The sequence below is a fragment of the Stegostoma tigrinum genome, chromosome 24 (genome assembly GCF_030684315.1).
Source record: "Stegostoma tigrinum isolate sSteTig4 chromosome 24, sSteTig4.hap1, whole genome shotgun sequence".
NCBI lineage: Eukaryota > Metazoa > Chordata > Chondrichthyes > Orectolobiformes > Stegostomatidae > Stegostoma > Stegostoma tigrinum.
This window is the reverse complement of record NC_081377.1, coordinates 32,891,502-32,910,449: the sequence shown is the minus strand read 5'-3', so window position 1 is coordinate 32,910,449 and position 18,948 is coordinate 32,891,502. Positions and strand designations below refer to the sequence as shown.

Here is an 18,948-nt window from a genome sequence, read left to right as displayed (position 1 = left end):
CAAGTATTACTGGTATTTTCCCCATGGAAACACTTTGTATTTGAATGTACAAACAATTCCAAAAAAAAGAGCTACTGAGAGAGCAGTAGAAAGAATAATTACGATGTGATAGCTGTTACAGAGGCATGATTGCAGGATAACTCCAATTGGGACCTGACTGTCGATAAGTACATGTCATTTCAAAAGGACTGAAAACCCAGATACAGATGGAGTGGTGTTAATGATTGATTATCACAATAGAGAGGAATGGAAGGTGAAGGGTCCATAAGGTCAAATGTCCCTGAATGTTAAGTTCCCAGATTTGATCTTGTAACCATGTTTCTGTAGAGGCAAGAAATCATATTTGTTTACCTTGATTTGCACCATCAGTCTGTGTACATTATTCTGAATTCTTCATGCTTCAAGGTACAAAGCATTTACATTTGTCCGATTACCAAATTTCCCTAGACTTTTATGGTTCCTTGGTGCAATATACATTCACACAATCTGTCCTTTTTATTTTCTGGTAACAATCAGCCCCATCATTGACCTGCAATCCTACCTTCTCCTTTACCTTTGATTTTATAAATTTCCATGCCCTGAACTCACCCATCCACTATTTAGTTTAAAGCCCCATCCACTGCCCTCGATGTATGATTCACCAGGACAGTTGTCCCAGCATGATCCAGGTGGAACCTGCCCCATCTGACAGCTCTATCTTTCCCAACTACTGGTATTAATGTCCCATGAATTTGAATCTGTTTCACCCACACCAATCTTTGAGCCACACTGGCAATTGTTACCTTTTTGGCCCTGCTTTCTAATTTAGCCCCTAGCTGCTTATATTTGCTCAGCAGAACCTCTTTGCTCATTCTACTGATATTGTTGGTGCCTACATGGACGATGATAACTAGATCTTTCCCCTCCCACTTAAAGTTCCTCTGCAACCTAGATGAGATACTCTTAACAGGGCACTGGGGAGGCAACACCATCTTCAGGACTTCCAATCACATCCACAGAGAACAGTATCTACAACTCTTTCTCCCCCCACCCCCGCCTGACTATGCCAAGCCTGGTTACAATTATATTTCTCTATTCTCCCCCTCTTAAATAGCTCCCTGTCTCGTGCTATTTTGGTCAGTTTGCTCATCTTCATTACAGCCTCCCATTCTTATCCACACAGACAGCAAGAATCTCAAAGCTATTAGATAAGCTCAAGGGCTGAGGCTCTGTCAGCACTATCTTCTGGATCCCTCTACCTGCCTTGCTTGTAGTCACAAATGGTTGTTCCTGATCACTGACCAGATTTGACGTAGTTAATCTAAGGGGTGTGACTACCTCCTGAAACACAGCATCCAAGTAACTCCTCCACTGCCTGATACATTGCAATGATCAAAGCTCAGATTCCAGCTCATCAGTTCTGAGCCGGAGCTCCTCAAGCAACCAACACTTGCTACACATGTGGTCACTACAAACCATAATGGGGACCAGCATGTGCCCCATCATGCCGGCACAACAAATTGCCTGGCTTTTCATTTCTATTTTTATTTACTTAGTTCTTAATTTGTTTTGTTTTAAGAGATTTCCTACTGGTCTTTTAGTTTGTAGTCTGTCACTATTTCTCCTTTTCTCACAGGGATGTAGTACTGAGCCAAATGTTGAAGATGAGGGGCTGACAAGTCCCCAGGTCCTCATGAACTCATCCTTGGGTCTTAAAAGAAATGGCTAATGAGACAATTGATGTGTTGGTTCTAATTTTACAAAATTCACTAGATTCAGAGAAGGTTCTATTAAATTGTATTGTAGCAAATGTACCTCCTTTATTCAAAAAGGGAGAGAGACAGAAAGCAGGAAACTACAGACATAGCAAGAACTCCAGATACTGGAGTCTGAGATAACATAGTGAAGGAACACAGCAGGACAGGCAGCATCAGAGGAGCAGGAAAGTTGATGTTTCGGTTCGGGACCCTTCTTCAGAAAAATTTCCTAACCTGAAATGTCAACTTTCCTGCTCCTCTGATGCTGCCTGACCTGCTGTGTTCCTCCAGCTCCACAATGTGTTATCTAGAAGCAGGAAACTACAGGCCAACTAGTTTAATATGTGCCATAAGGAAGATGTTAGAAATTATTATTGAAGATGTTATAGCAGGGCACTTTCATGTGTGACCAATTTATTGGATTTCTTGCAACGAGTACTGTACAGTAGATAGAGGAGATCCAGTTGAAATATGGTATTTGGATTTCCAGAAGGTGCTGGTGATGAGGTGCTACATCAAAGGTGATTGCAGCAAGCTTATGGTGCAGGGGTTATTTATAGACAATTAGTTAGCTAACAGGAAACAGGGAGTGGTCATAAATATGCCATTTTCTGGGTTGCAAATGTTATGAGTGGTGTGCCAGAGGGATCAGTACAGGGGCTTCAACATTTTACAAGTTACATAAATGACTTGGATGAAAGGACTGAAGCTATGTTTGCTATATTTGCTGATGGCACATAGACAAGAAATTAAATTGTGTAGAGGACCTAAGGTGTTTGGAAATGTATAGAGATACATTAAGTGAATGTTTCTGTTTATTGTGAGGGAAATTGGGTAGAAAGTAGAGGGGTTATGCTTCAGTTATACAGGGCATTGGTGAAACCACATCTGCAGTATTGTGGACAGTATTGGTCTCCCTGTTGAAGGAAGGATACAAATGTGTTGGAAGCAGTTCTGAGAAAATTTACTAAACTAATACCTGGAATGTGCAGATTGGCTTTTGAGGAAAGGTTAAGCATAAATCTGCTGGAGTTTAGAACAGTAAGAGACAACATGATTGAAACATATTTAATCCTGAGGTATCTGGAGAGGTGGATGATATTTTCTGTTGACAAGAATTTAGAACTAGGAATTGCAGTTTAAATATAAGGATTGTCCATCTTACACAGAGATGAGAATTAGTTTTCTAGTTTCATGCGTGTTTGGAACTCTTCTTCAAAAGCTGGTGGTGCACAGTCTGAATATTTTTAAGGCAGAAGGGGCCAAGTTACGGAGGTAAATGTATTGAGATAATCCATGATCATCCTGAATGGTAAAGCAAGCTTGAGGATACAGGTGGCCTACAGCTGCTCCTGATTTGTACATTCATGTGCTTCTTGAGCTGTACCTGATCAATTGTGCACACTACTACCACACCAATGGTGAAAGGAGTGAATGTTTAGGGTGGTGGATAGTATTTCTTCAATTACTGGGCTGCTAAAGCATAATTAGAACTCATTCACCAGACACTTAGAGAGGATCCCATCATACTCACCACAGATTCTCCAACTTCTGATCTGTTCTCGTAGTGAAATATTTCTATGGCTGTATTTTTGGTCATCAGTAACCCCGAGCATGTTTGATGGTGGGCAATGGTAATGCTGTTGAACATTAAAGGGAGATGTTCATTGCCTAATGTTTATGGGTGCACATGTCACTTGCCTCCCATCAGCCCAAGCCTGAATGTTCAGGTCTCGCTACGTTTGACATATGTCTCAACACTCACCAATTACATGTAGGTGTTTTTAAAGCGCAGGGGATCATGGGGGTTACCGGCCCAACTCATCCTATATACTTCAAAATGGAGCTCCAGTATGACCAACACATTCATTTCCACGTGATACTAAGTTTGTTTTTACTGAATTTTGCTTCTGGGAAATAACTGAAGAAAATAATATCAGCACCAAATGCAAAAATCATATGAGCGGAGACTGAGGAGGACAAATTGAAAGTGGATTAATTATGATAGTTTATTATTTAACCTCAGTTTTTCACTGCACATTAGAAAATATTATTTATGTCCCTTCCTGTACACTGGGACCCACTGCATGGTATGCCAAGACGAGTATGTCAAGCAACCTGTGATAACCCATCACTAGGAGACAGTCATGATTTCAGATGCTGAAAGCTAGAGTCAATAAATATGAAGCTGGAAAAGCACAGCAGGTCAGACAGCATCCAAGGAGCAGAAACATCAACATTTCAGGCTGAAATCATTCATCAGGACTGAGGAGGGGGAAGGGAGCCCAGAAATAAATGGGGGGGGGTGTGGTGGAGGGAGGTAGACGTGGAGCTGGGGGTGCAGGGTAATGAGATGGAGATAGGTAAATGCAGGTAGGGGGTTCTTGTGGTTGGTCAGTGGGAAGGATGGAGCAGATTGGTGAGTCAGAAGATGAAGAGGTTGGGGGAGGGGAGATTTTGAAGCTGGTGAAATCAATATTCAGGCCTTTGGGCTGTAAGCTCCCAAGGTGAAATATGAGGTGTTGTTCCTTCAGTTTACAGGATAGTGGAGGAGGCAAAGACATGTCACCGGGGGAGTTAAAGTGGATGGCAACCGGAAGTTTGGCTTGGTTGCTGTGTCCAGAACACAGATGCTCTGCAAACTGGTCCCTGATTCTGCATTTGGTCTCCCCAATATACAGGAGACCACATGGGGAGCAACAGATACAGTACGTGAGGTTAGATGAAGTGCAGGTGAATCTGCCAATTTGGAAGGATTGTTTAAGGCCTCGAATGGAGGTGAGAAGGGAGGTGTAGGAGCAGGTATAGCACGTCCTGAAGTTGCAGGGAAAGGTACTTGGTGTGGTGGAGGGGTTGTTGAGGAATGTGGAGTTGACCAGGAGGTTGTGAACAGTCCCCGTGGAAAGTGGATAGGGGTGGGGTCTGATTGTAGGTGGCAGAAATATCAGAGGATGATGTGTTGTATTTGGAGGTTGGTATGTGAGGACCAGGGGGACTCTATCCTTAAATGTTGTTGGCGGAGAGGGTTTGAAGGCAGAAGCACAGAAAATGGGGGAGATGTGGTTGAGGGAATCCTTAATAACAAAGGAGGGGAAACTACAGTCTTTAAAGTAGGAGGATACCTGGGAAGCCCTAGAATAGAACATCCCATCCTGGGAGCAGATGCGGTGCAGGAATTGTGAGCTTGGGATAGAATTTTTGCAGGAGGGTGGTTGAGAGGAGGTGTAGTCAAGATAATTGTGGGAGCCAATGGGTTTGAAATAGATGTCAGTGGTGAGTCAGTTACTGGAGATGGATTGTTCCAAGGAGGTGTCAGAAATGGTCCAGATGAATTTGAGGGCACCTTGGAATGTGTCTGTAACCTATCACTATGTCACCTAACAGTATAACTGGTTATAATAGGTTGCATACTGGAGTTTCCTGATGTGAACTATGTACAGAATAGAGACTACTAAATGTCATAATTGGAAAGGCATCAAAACGATGGGCACAAAAACGCCTCTCCGTGTTGTAAAACACAGACCCTACAACTGTTGGCCGATGGAATTATTAAAACACCCTCCCTTTGATGCAATGACGATCCCTTTAATTCTCGGGTGGTGATATGCCCAGAGTTTGAAACGTGCACCAGTAGAAAATAGGTCCATGGCTAAGTGGTAACATTTTAAACAGTAAGCAACCATATACGGATAGAAAGAAGGATCCTGTGTAGTGGTTACCAGTAGTTTACAATTCGTGTGATTTCTTGTTAAATTGGGCAATAAATTGAGCCCGGGCGGTGATACCAGCTAAGGAGGTGGTGAAGTGGTCCAAGTGATAATGGAGGCGCTGTCCTTCAGGCTGCCGGTATCTCGGTGGGTAAGAGACCGATCCTGGGAGTTTAGTGGAGTGGGGCTTGACAATGACCAATTTTAGGGAAAGGGATGGGAGACCGAGGAATAAACTGGGCGACGGTCTCTACTCAACACGTAGTTTCCCCTTCGATCCCAGTCAGCCGTGCGGGAGACGTCGCTATTTCTCATTGGTTCGGCCCACTGCCAATTAGAGGAAGGGATCCGGAGACTTGTGTCCGATTGGTTCAGAATGGTGAGTGGGCGGACTCAGGTGTGGGTTAAAGTTCAAAAGGAAGCAGACCGGAATCATGCAGAGTCCTCCCTGCTGAAGATGAGTTCAAGACCAAGAGGCAATTTATTGTTTAACTAAAGCTGGAAATCGTACATGTAAGACAGTAATTAATAAATCTAGTGAGGAACTCAGGAAAAACTTATTCACTCAGAACGTGGTTGGAAAGGAAAACTTGTTGCCAAGGAGTTATTGAGCTGAATAGCATGGTTGTATCTCAAAGGAAGACAGACAGGGGAGGGAGGAAAAGAATAGAGGATAACGGCAAAATGAAGGTGGTCTGCCTGAAGTTGGGCTGAATCACCTGCTTCATGCTATAGGATGTTGAAAGAGGTAAATGCAGTATTTTTAGGAGCTGTCCATTTTTTCCCTGTAATCTTGCAAAATAATACTCTTGAATTGTATTCCCACTGCCTTTCAGAGGTTAGAATAAAATCTCCCATCAATGTCCTTTTGGATAGTGCATTCCAGATCTTCGTGATCGTCCGTGAGGAGCAGCAAAGCTTCTGACACATCTTTTTCTTTCCCTTCCCCCGGGTCCTTATTCTTTGACAGTTTTTAAATCAGTGATCTCTGGTTGCAGAGTCACTTGCCAGAGAAACCTATTACCCCTGGTACTGTACCAAAGCATTTCATAATATTGAATACTTCTGTTAAATGTCCCTATTAATAACTATCCTAGTTTCTCCAATCTCTCTGTGTGTGTGTGTGTGTGTGTGTGTGTATGTATATATATAAAGTCCCAGATCCCTAATATTCTGATAAATTTGGTAATCTCAAAGGCCTTCTTGCTGAAATGTGGTAATCAGAATACTCAGCATTCTATCTAATATAATTGCGTTGGTGCTTAATTCACTTTCTGTTGTACAAATGATTGAAGGGAAAACCAGAAATATCATAAAGTTGCCCAGTTTCTTTTTGCACAATGGGGCTTTGCTTTAATCTTGTTACTCTCTGCAGGAAACTAGGTGTTGATGAGAGCTAGTGGAACAGTTGATTCTACGGTGGTTCATTATTGATTCCTCTCCTAGCTGATAGAATACTACCAGATCTCTGTCTGCTCTGAAGAGCATCCAACCTCCAACAATGTCTTGGATCAAAGAGGCAGAGCTGAATCCTGTGGAAAGGTTGTGTGCATCCATTTTAAAGGTAAATGTACTTATTTATTCTTTAAGGATTGGTAAATTTGGTGCGAGAAATTAATTACTGTATGGGAAAACCTGTTGGTGAGGACATTTTAATAGTATTTGACAATAAACTTTAAGCTTCAGTCTTTCTCTGCTCCTGTTGATGATCATTGACCAAGCTGACCATAGAGATGTTGAGTTCATTTTGTTCAGAACCTTGGATTAGTTTTTGGGCAGCCTACCCCTTATTGAAAAACACTCCCTAAAATGTAGTGTATTTGCTCTGGATTTCTGCTTCCAGTTTCTCTTGACGTGCCTCTGGATATGTAATTGAGAATATACTGCTGATGTTATCTTTCACGCTGGCAGGAAACAAATGCTTCTCTGCATTTTTGGCTCCAGATACTGATTTTCTTTTTCAGGATGTGAGGAGATCTAAGATAAAGGGAACTGCAGATGCTGGTGAATCCAAGATAGCAAAGTGTGAGGCTGAATGAACACAGCAGGCCAAGCAGCATCTTAGGAGCACAAAAGCTAATGTTTCGGGCCTAGACCGTCATCATTTTTTCTTATGAAGGGTCTAGGCCCGAAACGTCAGCTTTTGTGCTCCTAAGATGCTGCTTTGCTTGCTGTGTTCATCCAGCCCCACACTTTGTTATCCTGTGAGGAGATCTAGTTGTTTTATACAGGTTATAAATTAAATCAAATTCTGCAATAATCCTACAGTTCAATAGCATGGAGAGTGGAGTACATGTGCAGTGAGCAGTGTACCTATACTGGTAGATAAGCTGCAGTTTTAGCTGATGAACTCTGGCAGTGCTGATTACACAATGGGAGTGGAGGAGCCCTGTCTATCACTAACATGTGCCTAAATGATCTTTTGATAGAATGGCGGGCCATGTCCTTTTGCTTAAGGTTAGGGACGGTGAAATCAAAAGAGTATTCACTCTGTATCGTATAAACAAAGACCTGAGCTGGTTTTTTCAAAATTCTGGAGTGCAGTGATTGGTTTTTGTTGACTAAACCATTGATTTATTTCCTGTCTGAATAATTAGCTTTTGTACAGTAAGGATTTCTGAGAGCATGTAATCCTGTTATGCAGGTTGGTCCAATGCCTGAGCATGTGGCATTCATAATGGACGGAAATCGACGCTATGCACAGAAATGTCGAGTGGAGAGACAGCAGGGTCATTCTCAAGGCTTTGAGAAACTGGCAGAGGTATTGAGCCAAATCAGCATTCTAAATGCTAATTTCTTTTCTATGTTGAAGCGTCAAATGATATTTTTTTTCCCAGACAAGTGGCAGGGTTGTGTCAAAAGGAGTTTGTGTGAAATCAAATTTTGGGAGCTTTGAAGTCTTCTGTCTTTTGAGAGTTCCCCTGTGACAGGCAGGGTGTCTAAAATCTTGTGAAAATCATTTGTAGGAAAAAATGAAGTTTGCCTTCAATAAATGAAATGACTCGAGTTCAAAGCTCACACACTAATCTAAGTTTACAACTGCTATTCAAATACATTACTGACCGTTTACCCAGATCCTAGGGACTCTGGAAGGTATGGGGTGTTGACATCCAAGACAACCTGCAGAATCATAGAATTTACAGTACAGAAGGAGGCCATTTGACCTATCGTGTCTATACCGGCTCCCAAAAGAGCTCCCCAGCTAGGTTTGTCCTCCAGCCCTATCTCTGTAGCCTTCTAAATTCATCACTTTCTAATATGTGACTGGCTGTCTTTTGAAACCTTGTACAGAATCTGCCTCCACCACTCTTCCAGGCAGCACATTTCAAATCCTAATGACTATGAATAAAGAAGTTTCTCCTCAAAACACTTCTAGCTATCTTGCTGGCAACCTTGAAATTATGATTCCTAATTATTGACAAACCAACTAATGGAAACAGAATATCCTTCTTTACCCTGTCAAAATGGTTCATAATTTTGAATCCCAATAAGGTCACCTCTTAATCTTCTCTACTCCAAGAAGAACAAGGTCAATTTCTCTAATCTTTCCTTGTATCTTAAAACCTTCATGCCTGTTATCATTCTAGAAAATCCCTCCTTTGCACTGTCTTTAGGGATTGTTTCTTTAAATAAGCTGCCCAGAAATGAATTCAGTACTTCAAATGTGGTCTGACCAATGATTTGTAAAGGTAAAACATCACTTCCTTGCTTTTGTGTTCTGTGTTGCTATTTATAAACCCAAGGATCCCATAAACCACCTTACCAACTGTTGCAAGTTGCCCGCCACCTTCAGAGAGTTATGCAATTGAGCCCCTGAGGTCCTCCTTCTAAAAGTTGTACCATTGAGCCTACATTGTCTGTCTGTGTTTTTTCTACCAAAATGCATTACCTCTCATTTCTCTGCATTGAAATTCATCTGCCAGGAGTCAGCCAATTTGTTCAACTTGTCAATGTCTCTCTGAAGTTGCTCAGCTTCATCCTCACAATTCACCATTCTCCCTGGCTTAGTATCATTTGCAAATTTAGAGATTTTGCCTCATCACTTATGTCCAACTCATTTACATAAATCAGAAAAACAAGGATCCCAACACCACTCCCTGGGGAACTCCACTTCCAACTAGTCTTCAATCTGAAAAATGCCCATCTATACGTACCCTCTGCTTCCTGTTTTTTTAAGCCAACTTCTAATCTATCCTTGCCAAACATTTCTACTTTGCTAACCATCCTGCCATATGACATCATATCAAATGCTTTCTGAAAGTCCAAATATACAACATCCATAGCACTGGCGTCATCCACTGCCTGTCTCATCTCACCAAAGAGCTCAATCAAATTTGTCAAACGTGACATGCTCTTGATAAAGCCATATTGATTATCAAGTATTAACTTATTTTTCTATACGTATGCATTGACCCTCACCTGTATTGACCTCTGTCAGTTCTCCCACTATTTATGTCACACTGACAGGCTTGTAGTTTCTTGGGTTATCCTTTGCCCCTCTCATTAACAATGGTGCCACATTTCCAATCCTCCAGTCCAGTGGGACTAATCTTCTTCTGTTCAGAAAAGCCTAGAAGATTTCTCTCAACAGCCCTGCAGTTTTATTCTTTACCTCTGTCAGCAGTCCAGGATGTGTCTCATTAGGACCTGACAACTTCTCTATCTGGACTGCTACCACCCTTTTCTTCTTTCTCTATTGCTATTATGCTGTATTGCTCTATACTCATGTTTTCAACTAGGCTGTTGTCACCATTTTCTAATTTGGAAAAGACAGAAGCAAAGTACTTATTTAGTACCTCTGCCTTACCCTTTGTTTCAGTGAGCAGTGTACCTTGCTCGTTCCTTATGGACCCCACTCTGTTCTCCAAACTTTTACTATTAATAGTTTGAAGTGCATTTTAGTATTTTCTTTTAAACACAGCCTGCCATCCTGTCCTTATTCTTCCTTTCCCTTTCTTAATCTAGCCTTAGCCTCTGTCCTGCATTGAGATCTTTTTCTTGATTTAGAACATAGAACATAGAACATAGAACAGTACAGCACAGAACAGGCCCTTCAGCCCACAATGTTGTGCCGACCATTGATCCTCATGTATGCACCCTCAAATTTCTGTGACCATATACATGTCCAGCAGTCTCTTAAATGACCCCAATGACCTTGCTTCCACAACTGCTGCTGGCAACGCATTCCATGCTCTCACAACTCTCTGCGTAAAGAACCTGCCTCTGACATCCCCTCTATACTTTCCACCAACCAGCTTAAAACTATGACCCCTCGTGCTAGCCATTTCTGCCCTGGGAAATAGTCTCTGGCTATCAACTCTATCTATGCCTCTCATTATCTTGTATACCTCAATTAGGTCCCCTCTCCTCCTCCTTTTCTCCAATGAAAAGAGACCGAGCTCAGTCAACCTCTCTTCATAAGATAAGCCCTCCAGTCCAGGCAGCATCCTGGTAAACCTCCTCTGAACCCTCTCCAAAGCATCCACATCTTTCCTATAATAGGGCGCCCAGAACTGGACGCAGTATTCCAAGTGCGGTCTAACCAAAGTTTTATAGAGCTGCAACAAGATCTCACGACTCTTAAACTCAATCCCCCTGTTAATGAAAGCCAAAACACCATATGCTTTCTTAACAACCCTGTCCACTTGGGTGGCCATTTTAAGGGATCTATGTATCTGCACACCAAGATCCCTCTGTTCCTCCACGCTGCCAAGAATCCTATCCTTAATCCTGTACTCAGCTTTCAAATTCAACCTTCCAAAATGCATCACCTCGCATTTATCCAGGTTGAACTCCATCTGCCACCTCTCAGCCCATCTCTGCATCCTGTCAATGTCCCGCTGCAGCCTACAACAGCCCTCTACACTGTCAACGACACCTCCGACCTTTGTGTCGTCTGCAAACTTGCTGACCCATCCTTCAATTCCCTCGTCCAAGTCATTAATAAAAATTACAAACAGTAGAGGCCCCAGGACAGAGCCCTGTGGAACTCCACTCACCACTGACTTCCAGGCAGAATATTTTCCTTCTACTACCACTCGCTGTCTTCTGTTGGCCAGCCAATTCTGTATCCAAGCAGCTAAGTTCCCCTGTATCCCATTCCTCCTGACCTTCTGAATGAGCCTACCATGGGGAACCTTATCAAATGCCTTACTGAAGTCCATATACACCACATCCACAGCTCGACCCTCATCAACTTTTCTAGTCACATCCTCAAAAAACTCGATAAGGTTTGTAAGGCATGACCTACCCCTCACAAAGCCGTGTTGACTGTATTTGATCAAGCCATGCTCTTCCAGATGGTCATAAATCTTATCCCTCAGAATCCTTTCTCACACCTTGCAGACGACAGACGTGAGACTTACCGGTCTATAATTGCCGGGGATTTCCCTATTTCCTTTCTTGAAGAGAGGAATTACATTTGCCTCTCTCCAGTCCTCAGGTACGACTCCAGTGGAGAGCGAGGATGCAAAGATCTTCGCAAGTGGCGAAGCAATTGCATTTCTCGCTTCCCAAAGCAGCCGAGGACAAATCTGATCCGGGCCTGGCGACTTGTCAATCTTAATGTTTGACAAAATTTTCAGCACATCAGCTTCGTCTATCTCTATCCATTCCAGCATGCACACCTGCTCTTCAAAGGTTTCATTCACTACAAAGTTGGTTTCTTTCGTAAAGACAGAAGCAAAAAACTCATTTAGGGCTTCCCCTACCTCCTCGGGCTCCACACACAAGTTCCCTATGCTATCCCTGATCGGCCCTACTCTTTCTTTGACCATTCTCTTATTCCTCACGTAAGTGTAAAATGCCTTTGTGTTTTCCCGGATTCCTTCTGCCAAGCCTTTCTCGTGCCCCCTCCTGGCTCTCCTCAGACCATTTTTGAGCTCCTTCCTTGCCTGCATGTAATCCTCTCTAGCTGAACTTGACCCTAGCTTCCTCCACCTTATGAAAGCTACCTTCTTCCTTTTCACTAGAAGCTCCACCGCTCTCGTCATCCAAGGTTCCTTAATCTTACCCCTTCTTGCCTGTCTCAGAGGGACATATTTACTCATCACTCCCAACAACTGTTCCTTAAGCCGTCTCCACATGTCTATAGTTCCCTTACCATGGAACAACTGCTCCCAGTCCATGCTTCCTAACTCATGTCTAATCGCATCATAGTTTCCTCTTCCCCAATTAAATATCCTCCCATTTTGCCTAATCTTCTCCTTCTCCATAGCTATGTAGAATGTGAGGCAGTTATGGTCACTATCACCAAAATGCTCTCCCACCACAAGATCTGATACCTGCCCCGGCTCGTTTCCGAGCACCAAGTCTAGAATGGCCTCTCCCCTCGTCGGCCTGTCAACGTACTGCGTTAGGAAACCCTCCTGAACACACCTTACAAAAACAGCTCCATTCAAATCTTCTGCTCGAAGGAGGTTCCAATCAATATTAGGAAAGTTAAAGTCACCCATTACAACAACCCTACTGCGTGCACACTTTTCCAAAATCTGTCGACCTATGCTTTCTTCAATCTCCCTGCTGCTATTGGGGGGCCTGTAGTAAACCCCTAACGAGGTGACTGCTCCCTTGCTGTTCCTTATATCCACCCATACTGACTCAGTAGGCAGATCTTCCTCGACAATGGAAGCTTCTGTAGCTGTGATACCCTCTCTGATTAGTAGTGCTACACCCCCTCCTCTTTTTCCCCCCTCCCTATTCTTTTTAAATGTTCTAAACCCTGGAACATCCAGCAACCATTCCTGCCCATGAGAAACCCATGTCTCTGTTATGGCCACAACATCATAGCACCAGGTACTGATCCATGCTCTAAGTTCATCACTTTTATTCCGGATACTCCTTGCATTAAAGCAAACACACTTTAACCGATCCCTTGGTTCCTTCCCAGGAAAATCCTTCCCACTAGCACATTTCTGTGCTACTAATATTCCAGTATGCATCATATGCCTCCTTTTTCTTCCTTATTTTCTCATTGCTGTCCTTGGTCATCCAGGATACTCTAGCTTTGGATATCCCATATCTATTTCTTGTGTATATGTACCTAGCTTGTATCCCTTTTGTCTCTGTTTTGAAATAATCCCATTTTTCATCCACAGTTTTATCTACCAAAATACATTTCCAATCAACCTGCTTCAGTTCACTTTTTAAAGCCCTAAAATCTCCCCTTTTCCAGTATGGAATTCTAATAATTGACATTTTTTAACCCTTTTACAGCTTTAATATTGAACCGTATTATCTTAAGATTGTTATTTCCCAAATACTCCCCCAGTCTGACATTCTCCACTTGGCCTGTCTCATTTCCAAAAAGTACTGTTTCGGAAAGTTCTTCTGCACACATTACAGGAATTTCACCTCTTCGTTGCTCCACGTTGTACCTTTTTCCCAGTCTACCCCAAGGTAATTGAAATCACCGACTATCACAACCTTACTTGTTCTGCAACTTCCATAAACTGTCTACAAATACTCTCTTCTATTTCTTTCCCACTATTGGAAGTCTATTATAAATACCTAACAAGGTCACAAGATCACCTAACAGCTCCCTTACTGTTTCTCACCTCCGTTCATACAGATTCTAATTCAGAAATTGCATCTCGTTCAAAAGCAGTGATACTACCTTTGACCAAGACTGCTACACCTCCTCCCTTTTTACCACCCTGTTGCTACTAAAAGCCTTATAACCTGGGGTGTTAAGTACGCAGGCCTGTTATGGCTTGAGTCATGCTTCTGTCAATGCTGCTGCCATATCCCCCCCAGCAATTTCTGCTTCCAGTTCCCCAGTTTTCTTCACTGTCTTTGTGTATTTACCTACATAAATTTTAATCCTGCCGCTGTCTCTTACTCATTGGAAGGCAATCGTTTCTTTTGTGTACTATCAACGCTCCATCTTCCCTCATTTCTTTTTCCCTGTTCCCCATCTTCTCTCTTGCCCTCTCTGGTACTTCCAAAACTAGACCCATTAGCTAATTCATTTCCGCCTTACTAGTTTTAAATCTGCCCCCTCAATACTATTTACTGTCTCAACCAGATTAGTTCCATTTCTGCACTGATGAAGCTCATCTCTTCTGAACAACCTTCTCCTTTCCCAAAAGTGATCCCAATGACCCCACCCTTCTACACCATCCCTCAAGCCATGCAATTACCTCCCGGATCTGCCTAAACCTGGAATAAAAAGGGTAGAAAGATCACTATATGTAGGAATGAAGAGGCCCAGGAATTAAGGCTGTTGATTGAGATGATGCTGTGTAAGGTGTAACACTGAAGTGACAAGGTTTGCATTGTTTACTTTTGTTTGGACAGACCCTTCGCTGGTGTTTGAACCTGAATATCCGAGAGGTGACTGTTTATGCATTCAGTATTGAGAATTTCAAGCGCTCCAAAGAGGAAGTGGATGGACTAATGGAACTCGCACGACAGAAATTCACAAGACTCCTCGAGGAACAGTAGGCTTTTGAAAAATTGCACTTACATTGAATTAACTATGCAGAATCTAATAACAGGTTCCTTCTGTGTTGCTGTGTCACAATGACTATAAATTGCACAATCAAAACTGGAGCATCTGAGTTTTATTTCATCACCTTTCTGACAATGCCCTGTGGCTGACTCCAGGCACCCCCCTCTACCTTCAGAAACCCCCTCTCTTGCCTGACCAAAGGTATAAGGACTGAGGAAAGATATAAATTGTTGGGGCGGTGGCATCCCACAAAACAGTCCTGATGGCTCAGTGCTAAATAACCCATTTTTGGTGTGATACTGACTCACCTAAATCAGCAGGGAGACCTCCAGTTCATGGACTGCACTGGTATTTAGTTTAGAGGAGGGAAATCAGCCAGGATTCCTTCTCCATGAAATCAGAGAATTTTCATTCCAGATTTCTGTCCAGTGTATTTCCTGTTTTATTCCTGAATCCTGTTGGTATCCATGTAAGTTATAACAGTACATAAATACTGCTGAGGTGAAGAGATATGGACTGCTTCATCCCCAAAACGCAAAACATCAGACACTGGTTTCTCGTTTTAATTTAGAATGACAAATGCCAGACAATTTAGGAGAAGTAGAAGACTATTCAGTCCCTCGAGCCAGCTCCATTATGTAATATGATTTGGCTGATAAGATTGTAACTTCAAATCCACATTTTTCACCCTCTTCACCCCCTTAACAAAAATCTCTGTACCTCTGCGTTAAGAATATTCAAGGACTCTGCTTTCACCGTCTTTTCAAGAAGATAATTCCAAGACTCCCAATCCTCAATGAGAATTTTGCCTCATCTGTTACAAAAAAGTGATCCCTGATGTTTGAATATTGATCTCTAGTTCTACATTCTCTTGCAAGAGGAAACAATCTTTCCACATATCGTTTCAAGATCCTTCAGGATGTTGTGTGTTTGAGTCAAGTCACCTTGTCTAAACTCCATATATCAGCCTGCCCAATATTTTTTCATTAGACAAACCACTCATCTCTTTTAAGTGTCTAGCGAATCTTCTCTGAATTGCCTCCAATGCATTTACATACTTCCTTTTAAATAAAGTGACTATTACAATGCACGGTACACCAGACAAAGTCTCGCCAGGGCCTTGTATAACTGAAGCATAAACTTGCTACTTTTGTAAAAACCAAAAGAACCACGGATGCTGTAAATCAGGAACAAAAACAAAGTTGCTGGAAAAGCTCAGCAGGTCTAAAAGAACTGAGGAAGGGTCACCAGACCTGAAATGTTAACTCTGTTTTCTCCTCCACAGATGCTGCCAGACCTGCTGAGCTTTTCCAGCAACTTTGTTCTTGTTCTTGCTACTTTTGTAATCAGTTCCGCTTGTGATAAATGATAACCGTCTATTAGCTTTCCTAAATACGTACTGCAACTGCATGCTGATCTTGCAATTTCTGTGATGACACCGGATCTGTCTGCCATTTCTCACCATTTAGATGAAGTCCTATTTATATTTTTTCCTGCCAAAATGGACATTTTTGCATTTTTCCACTTTATATTCCGTTGCACACATTTCTGCCCACACACTTAAACTGCAAATTTTTCTATCCTTCTGTCCTTTCCACAACTTACCTCCTTGCCTATCTTGTGTAATCAGCAAATTTGTGAACCATACCTTCGATCTGTGTTGCAGGCCTTTTTCATCAACTTGTTCAGCTACTCCTACACCATATTCCACAATAACTTTTGATATAACATCTTATCAGATGCCTTCTGGAAATCTTGGAACAGTATATTTACTAGTTCCTCTTTAACCACAACATGTTAACTGCCTCAAAGAACTCCCATGGATTGATGTCCCTTCACAAACCCAGGTTGTCTTTGCCAGATTATCTTGAACTTATCCAAGTGCCCTCCAATGTCACCTTTAATCATAGTTTGTAACATTTTCCTTCTGACCAGTTAAGATAGCTGGATCTGTAGTTTCAGAGATAGTAGGAACTGCAGATGCTGGAGAATCTGAGATAGCAAGGTGTAAAGCTGGATGAACACAGAAGGCTGAGTGGTGTCATAGGGGCAGGAAGGCTGACATTTTGGGCCTAGACCCTCCTTCAGAAATGGGGTAGGGGAAGGAGGTTCTGAAATAAATAGGGAGAGAGGGGGAAGCGGATAGAAGATGGATAGTGGAGAAGATAGGTGGAGAGGAGACAGACCGTTCAAAGGGGCAGGGATGGAGCCAGCAAAGATGAGTGTATGTGGGAAGGTAGGGAGGAGATAGGTCAGTCCAGGGAGGACAGACAGGTCAAGGGGGCTGGATGAGGTTAGTAGGTAGGAGATGGAGGTGAGGCTTGAGGTGGGAGGAGGGGATAGGTGGAAGGACAGGTTAGGGAGGCGGGGACAAGCTGGGCTGGTTTTGGGATGTGGTGGGGGAGGGGAGATTTGGAAGCTTGTGGTTCATGACTGAGAGGTGCAGTTGTTTAGCGCGAACCGAGCGTAGATGTTCTGCAAAGCAGTCTCCAAGCCTCTGCTTTGTTTCCCTGATGCAGAGGAGGTCACAACAGGAACAGTAGATACAGTATACCACATTAGCAGATGTGCAGGTGAACATCTGCTTGATGTCGAAAGTCGTCTTGGGGCCTGGGATAAGGGGTGAGGGGGGAGGTGTAGGGGCAGGTGTAGCACTTCCTGCAGTTGCAGGGAAAAGTGTCAGGTGTGGTGGGGCTGGAGGGGAGTGTGGAGAAAAAACAGGAGCGGTCCTTTGCAGGTCTAGGAAGGGGAGGCTGTGAGCTGGGGTAGGCTTGATTGTCGTGCCTAGAGATGCTGGCGAATTGCTGCAAGTGTGTGTTTCAGGAGTCGCAGGGAGAAATACTGCTGAAGGGTCTCAATGTTCTGAATGTAGACATTGTCCCGTTTGGGGAAGGATCTGTAGTTTCCTGCTTTCTGTCTCCCTCCATTTTTGATTAAAGGAGTTACATTTGTTACCTTCCAATCTAATGGGATCATGGATGTGAGTTTGCTCGCTGAGCTGGAAGGTTAGTTTTCAGACGTTTCGTCACCATTCTAGGTAACATCATCAGTGAGCCTCTGACGAAGCGCTAGTGTTATGTCCCGCTTTCTATTTATCTGGTTAGGTTTCCTTGGCTTGGTGATGTCATTTCCTGTTCTTTTTCTCAGGGGATGGTAGTTTGGCTCCAAATCAATGTGTTTGTTGATGGAGTTCCGGTTGGAATGCCATGCTTCTAGGAATTCTCGTGCATGTCTCTGTTTGGCTTGTCCTAGGATGGATGTGTTGTCCCAATCAAAGTGGTGTCCTTCCTCATCTGTATGTAAGGATACGAGTGATAGCGGGTCATGTCATTTTGTGGCTAGTTGATGTTCATGTATCCTGGTGGCTAGCTTCCTGCCTGTTTGTCCAATGTAGTGTTTGTCACAGTTCTTGCAAGGTATTTTGTAGATGATGTTCGTTTTGTTTGTTGTCTGTATCGGGTCTTTTAAGTTCATTAGCTGCTGTTTTAGTGTGTTGGTGGGTTTGTGGGCTACCCTGATGCCAAAGAGGTCCGAGTAGTCTGGCAGTCATTTCGGAAATGTCTTTGATGTAGGGGAGAGTGGTTATGGTTTCTGAGCCCGTTTTGTCCGTTTGTTTGGGTTTATTGCTGAGGAATCGGCAGACTGTGTTCATAGGGTACCCATTCTTTTTGAATACGCTGTATAGGTGATTTTCTTCTGCTCCGATATCAGGGTTCTTAGCAGAGGCAGTAATGCAGAGACTCGAACAAACAGCTCTGCCAATCATCCAACCCAAACTTTGGGTCCGCTATGTGGATGACACCTTTGTCATCAATAAACAAAACAAATTAGAGGAAACCTTCAAGACCCCAATAATACCCTTTACTGGCATAACATTCACAAAAGAGGAGGAAAACAACAACAAGCTGCCATTCCTAGATGTCACAGTAGAGCGAACAGTCAATGGGGAACTTCAAACCAGCGTCTACAGGAAAACAACACATACGGACCAAATACTGAACTACAGGAGCAACCATCCCAACACCCACAAACGAAGCTGCACTAGAACATTATT

At 42.9% G+C, this 18,948-nt stretch overlaps 1 protein-coding gene across 9 annotated transcripts in view; it reads left to right on the top strand.

The window, feature by feature from the left end:
• The first annotated feature begins 5,524 nt into the window (after positions 1 to 5,524).
• Positions 5,525 to 18,948, top strand: part of dhdds (dehydrodolichyl diphosphate synthase) — a 28,209-nt gene continuing 14,785 nt past the window's right edge. For 2 of the 9 annotated variants that reach the window (XM_048558382.2, XM_059654339.1), the window contains exons 1-4: positions 5,841 to 5,956; positions 6,819 to 7,007; positions 8,088 to 8,204; positions 14,741 to 14,883. In XM_048558382.2, the coding sequence (XP_048414339.1) occupies positions 6,945 to 7,007; positions 8,088 to 8,204; positions 14,741 to 14,883 (323 nt within the window). In that variant the 5' untranslated portion in view covers positions 5,841 to 5,956; positions 6,819 to 6,944. The other 7 variants (XM_048558389.2, XM_048558385.2, XM_048558388.2 and 4 more) reach the window with 7 other exon arrangements.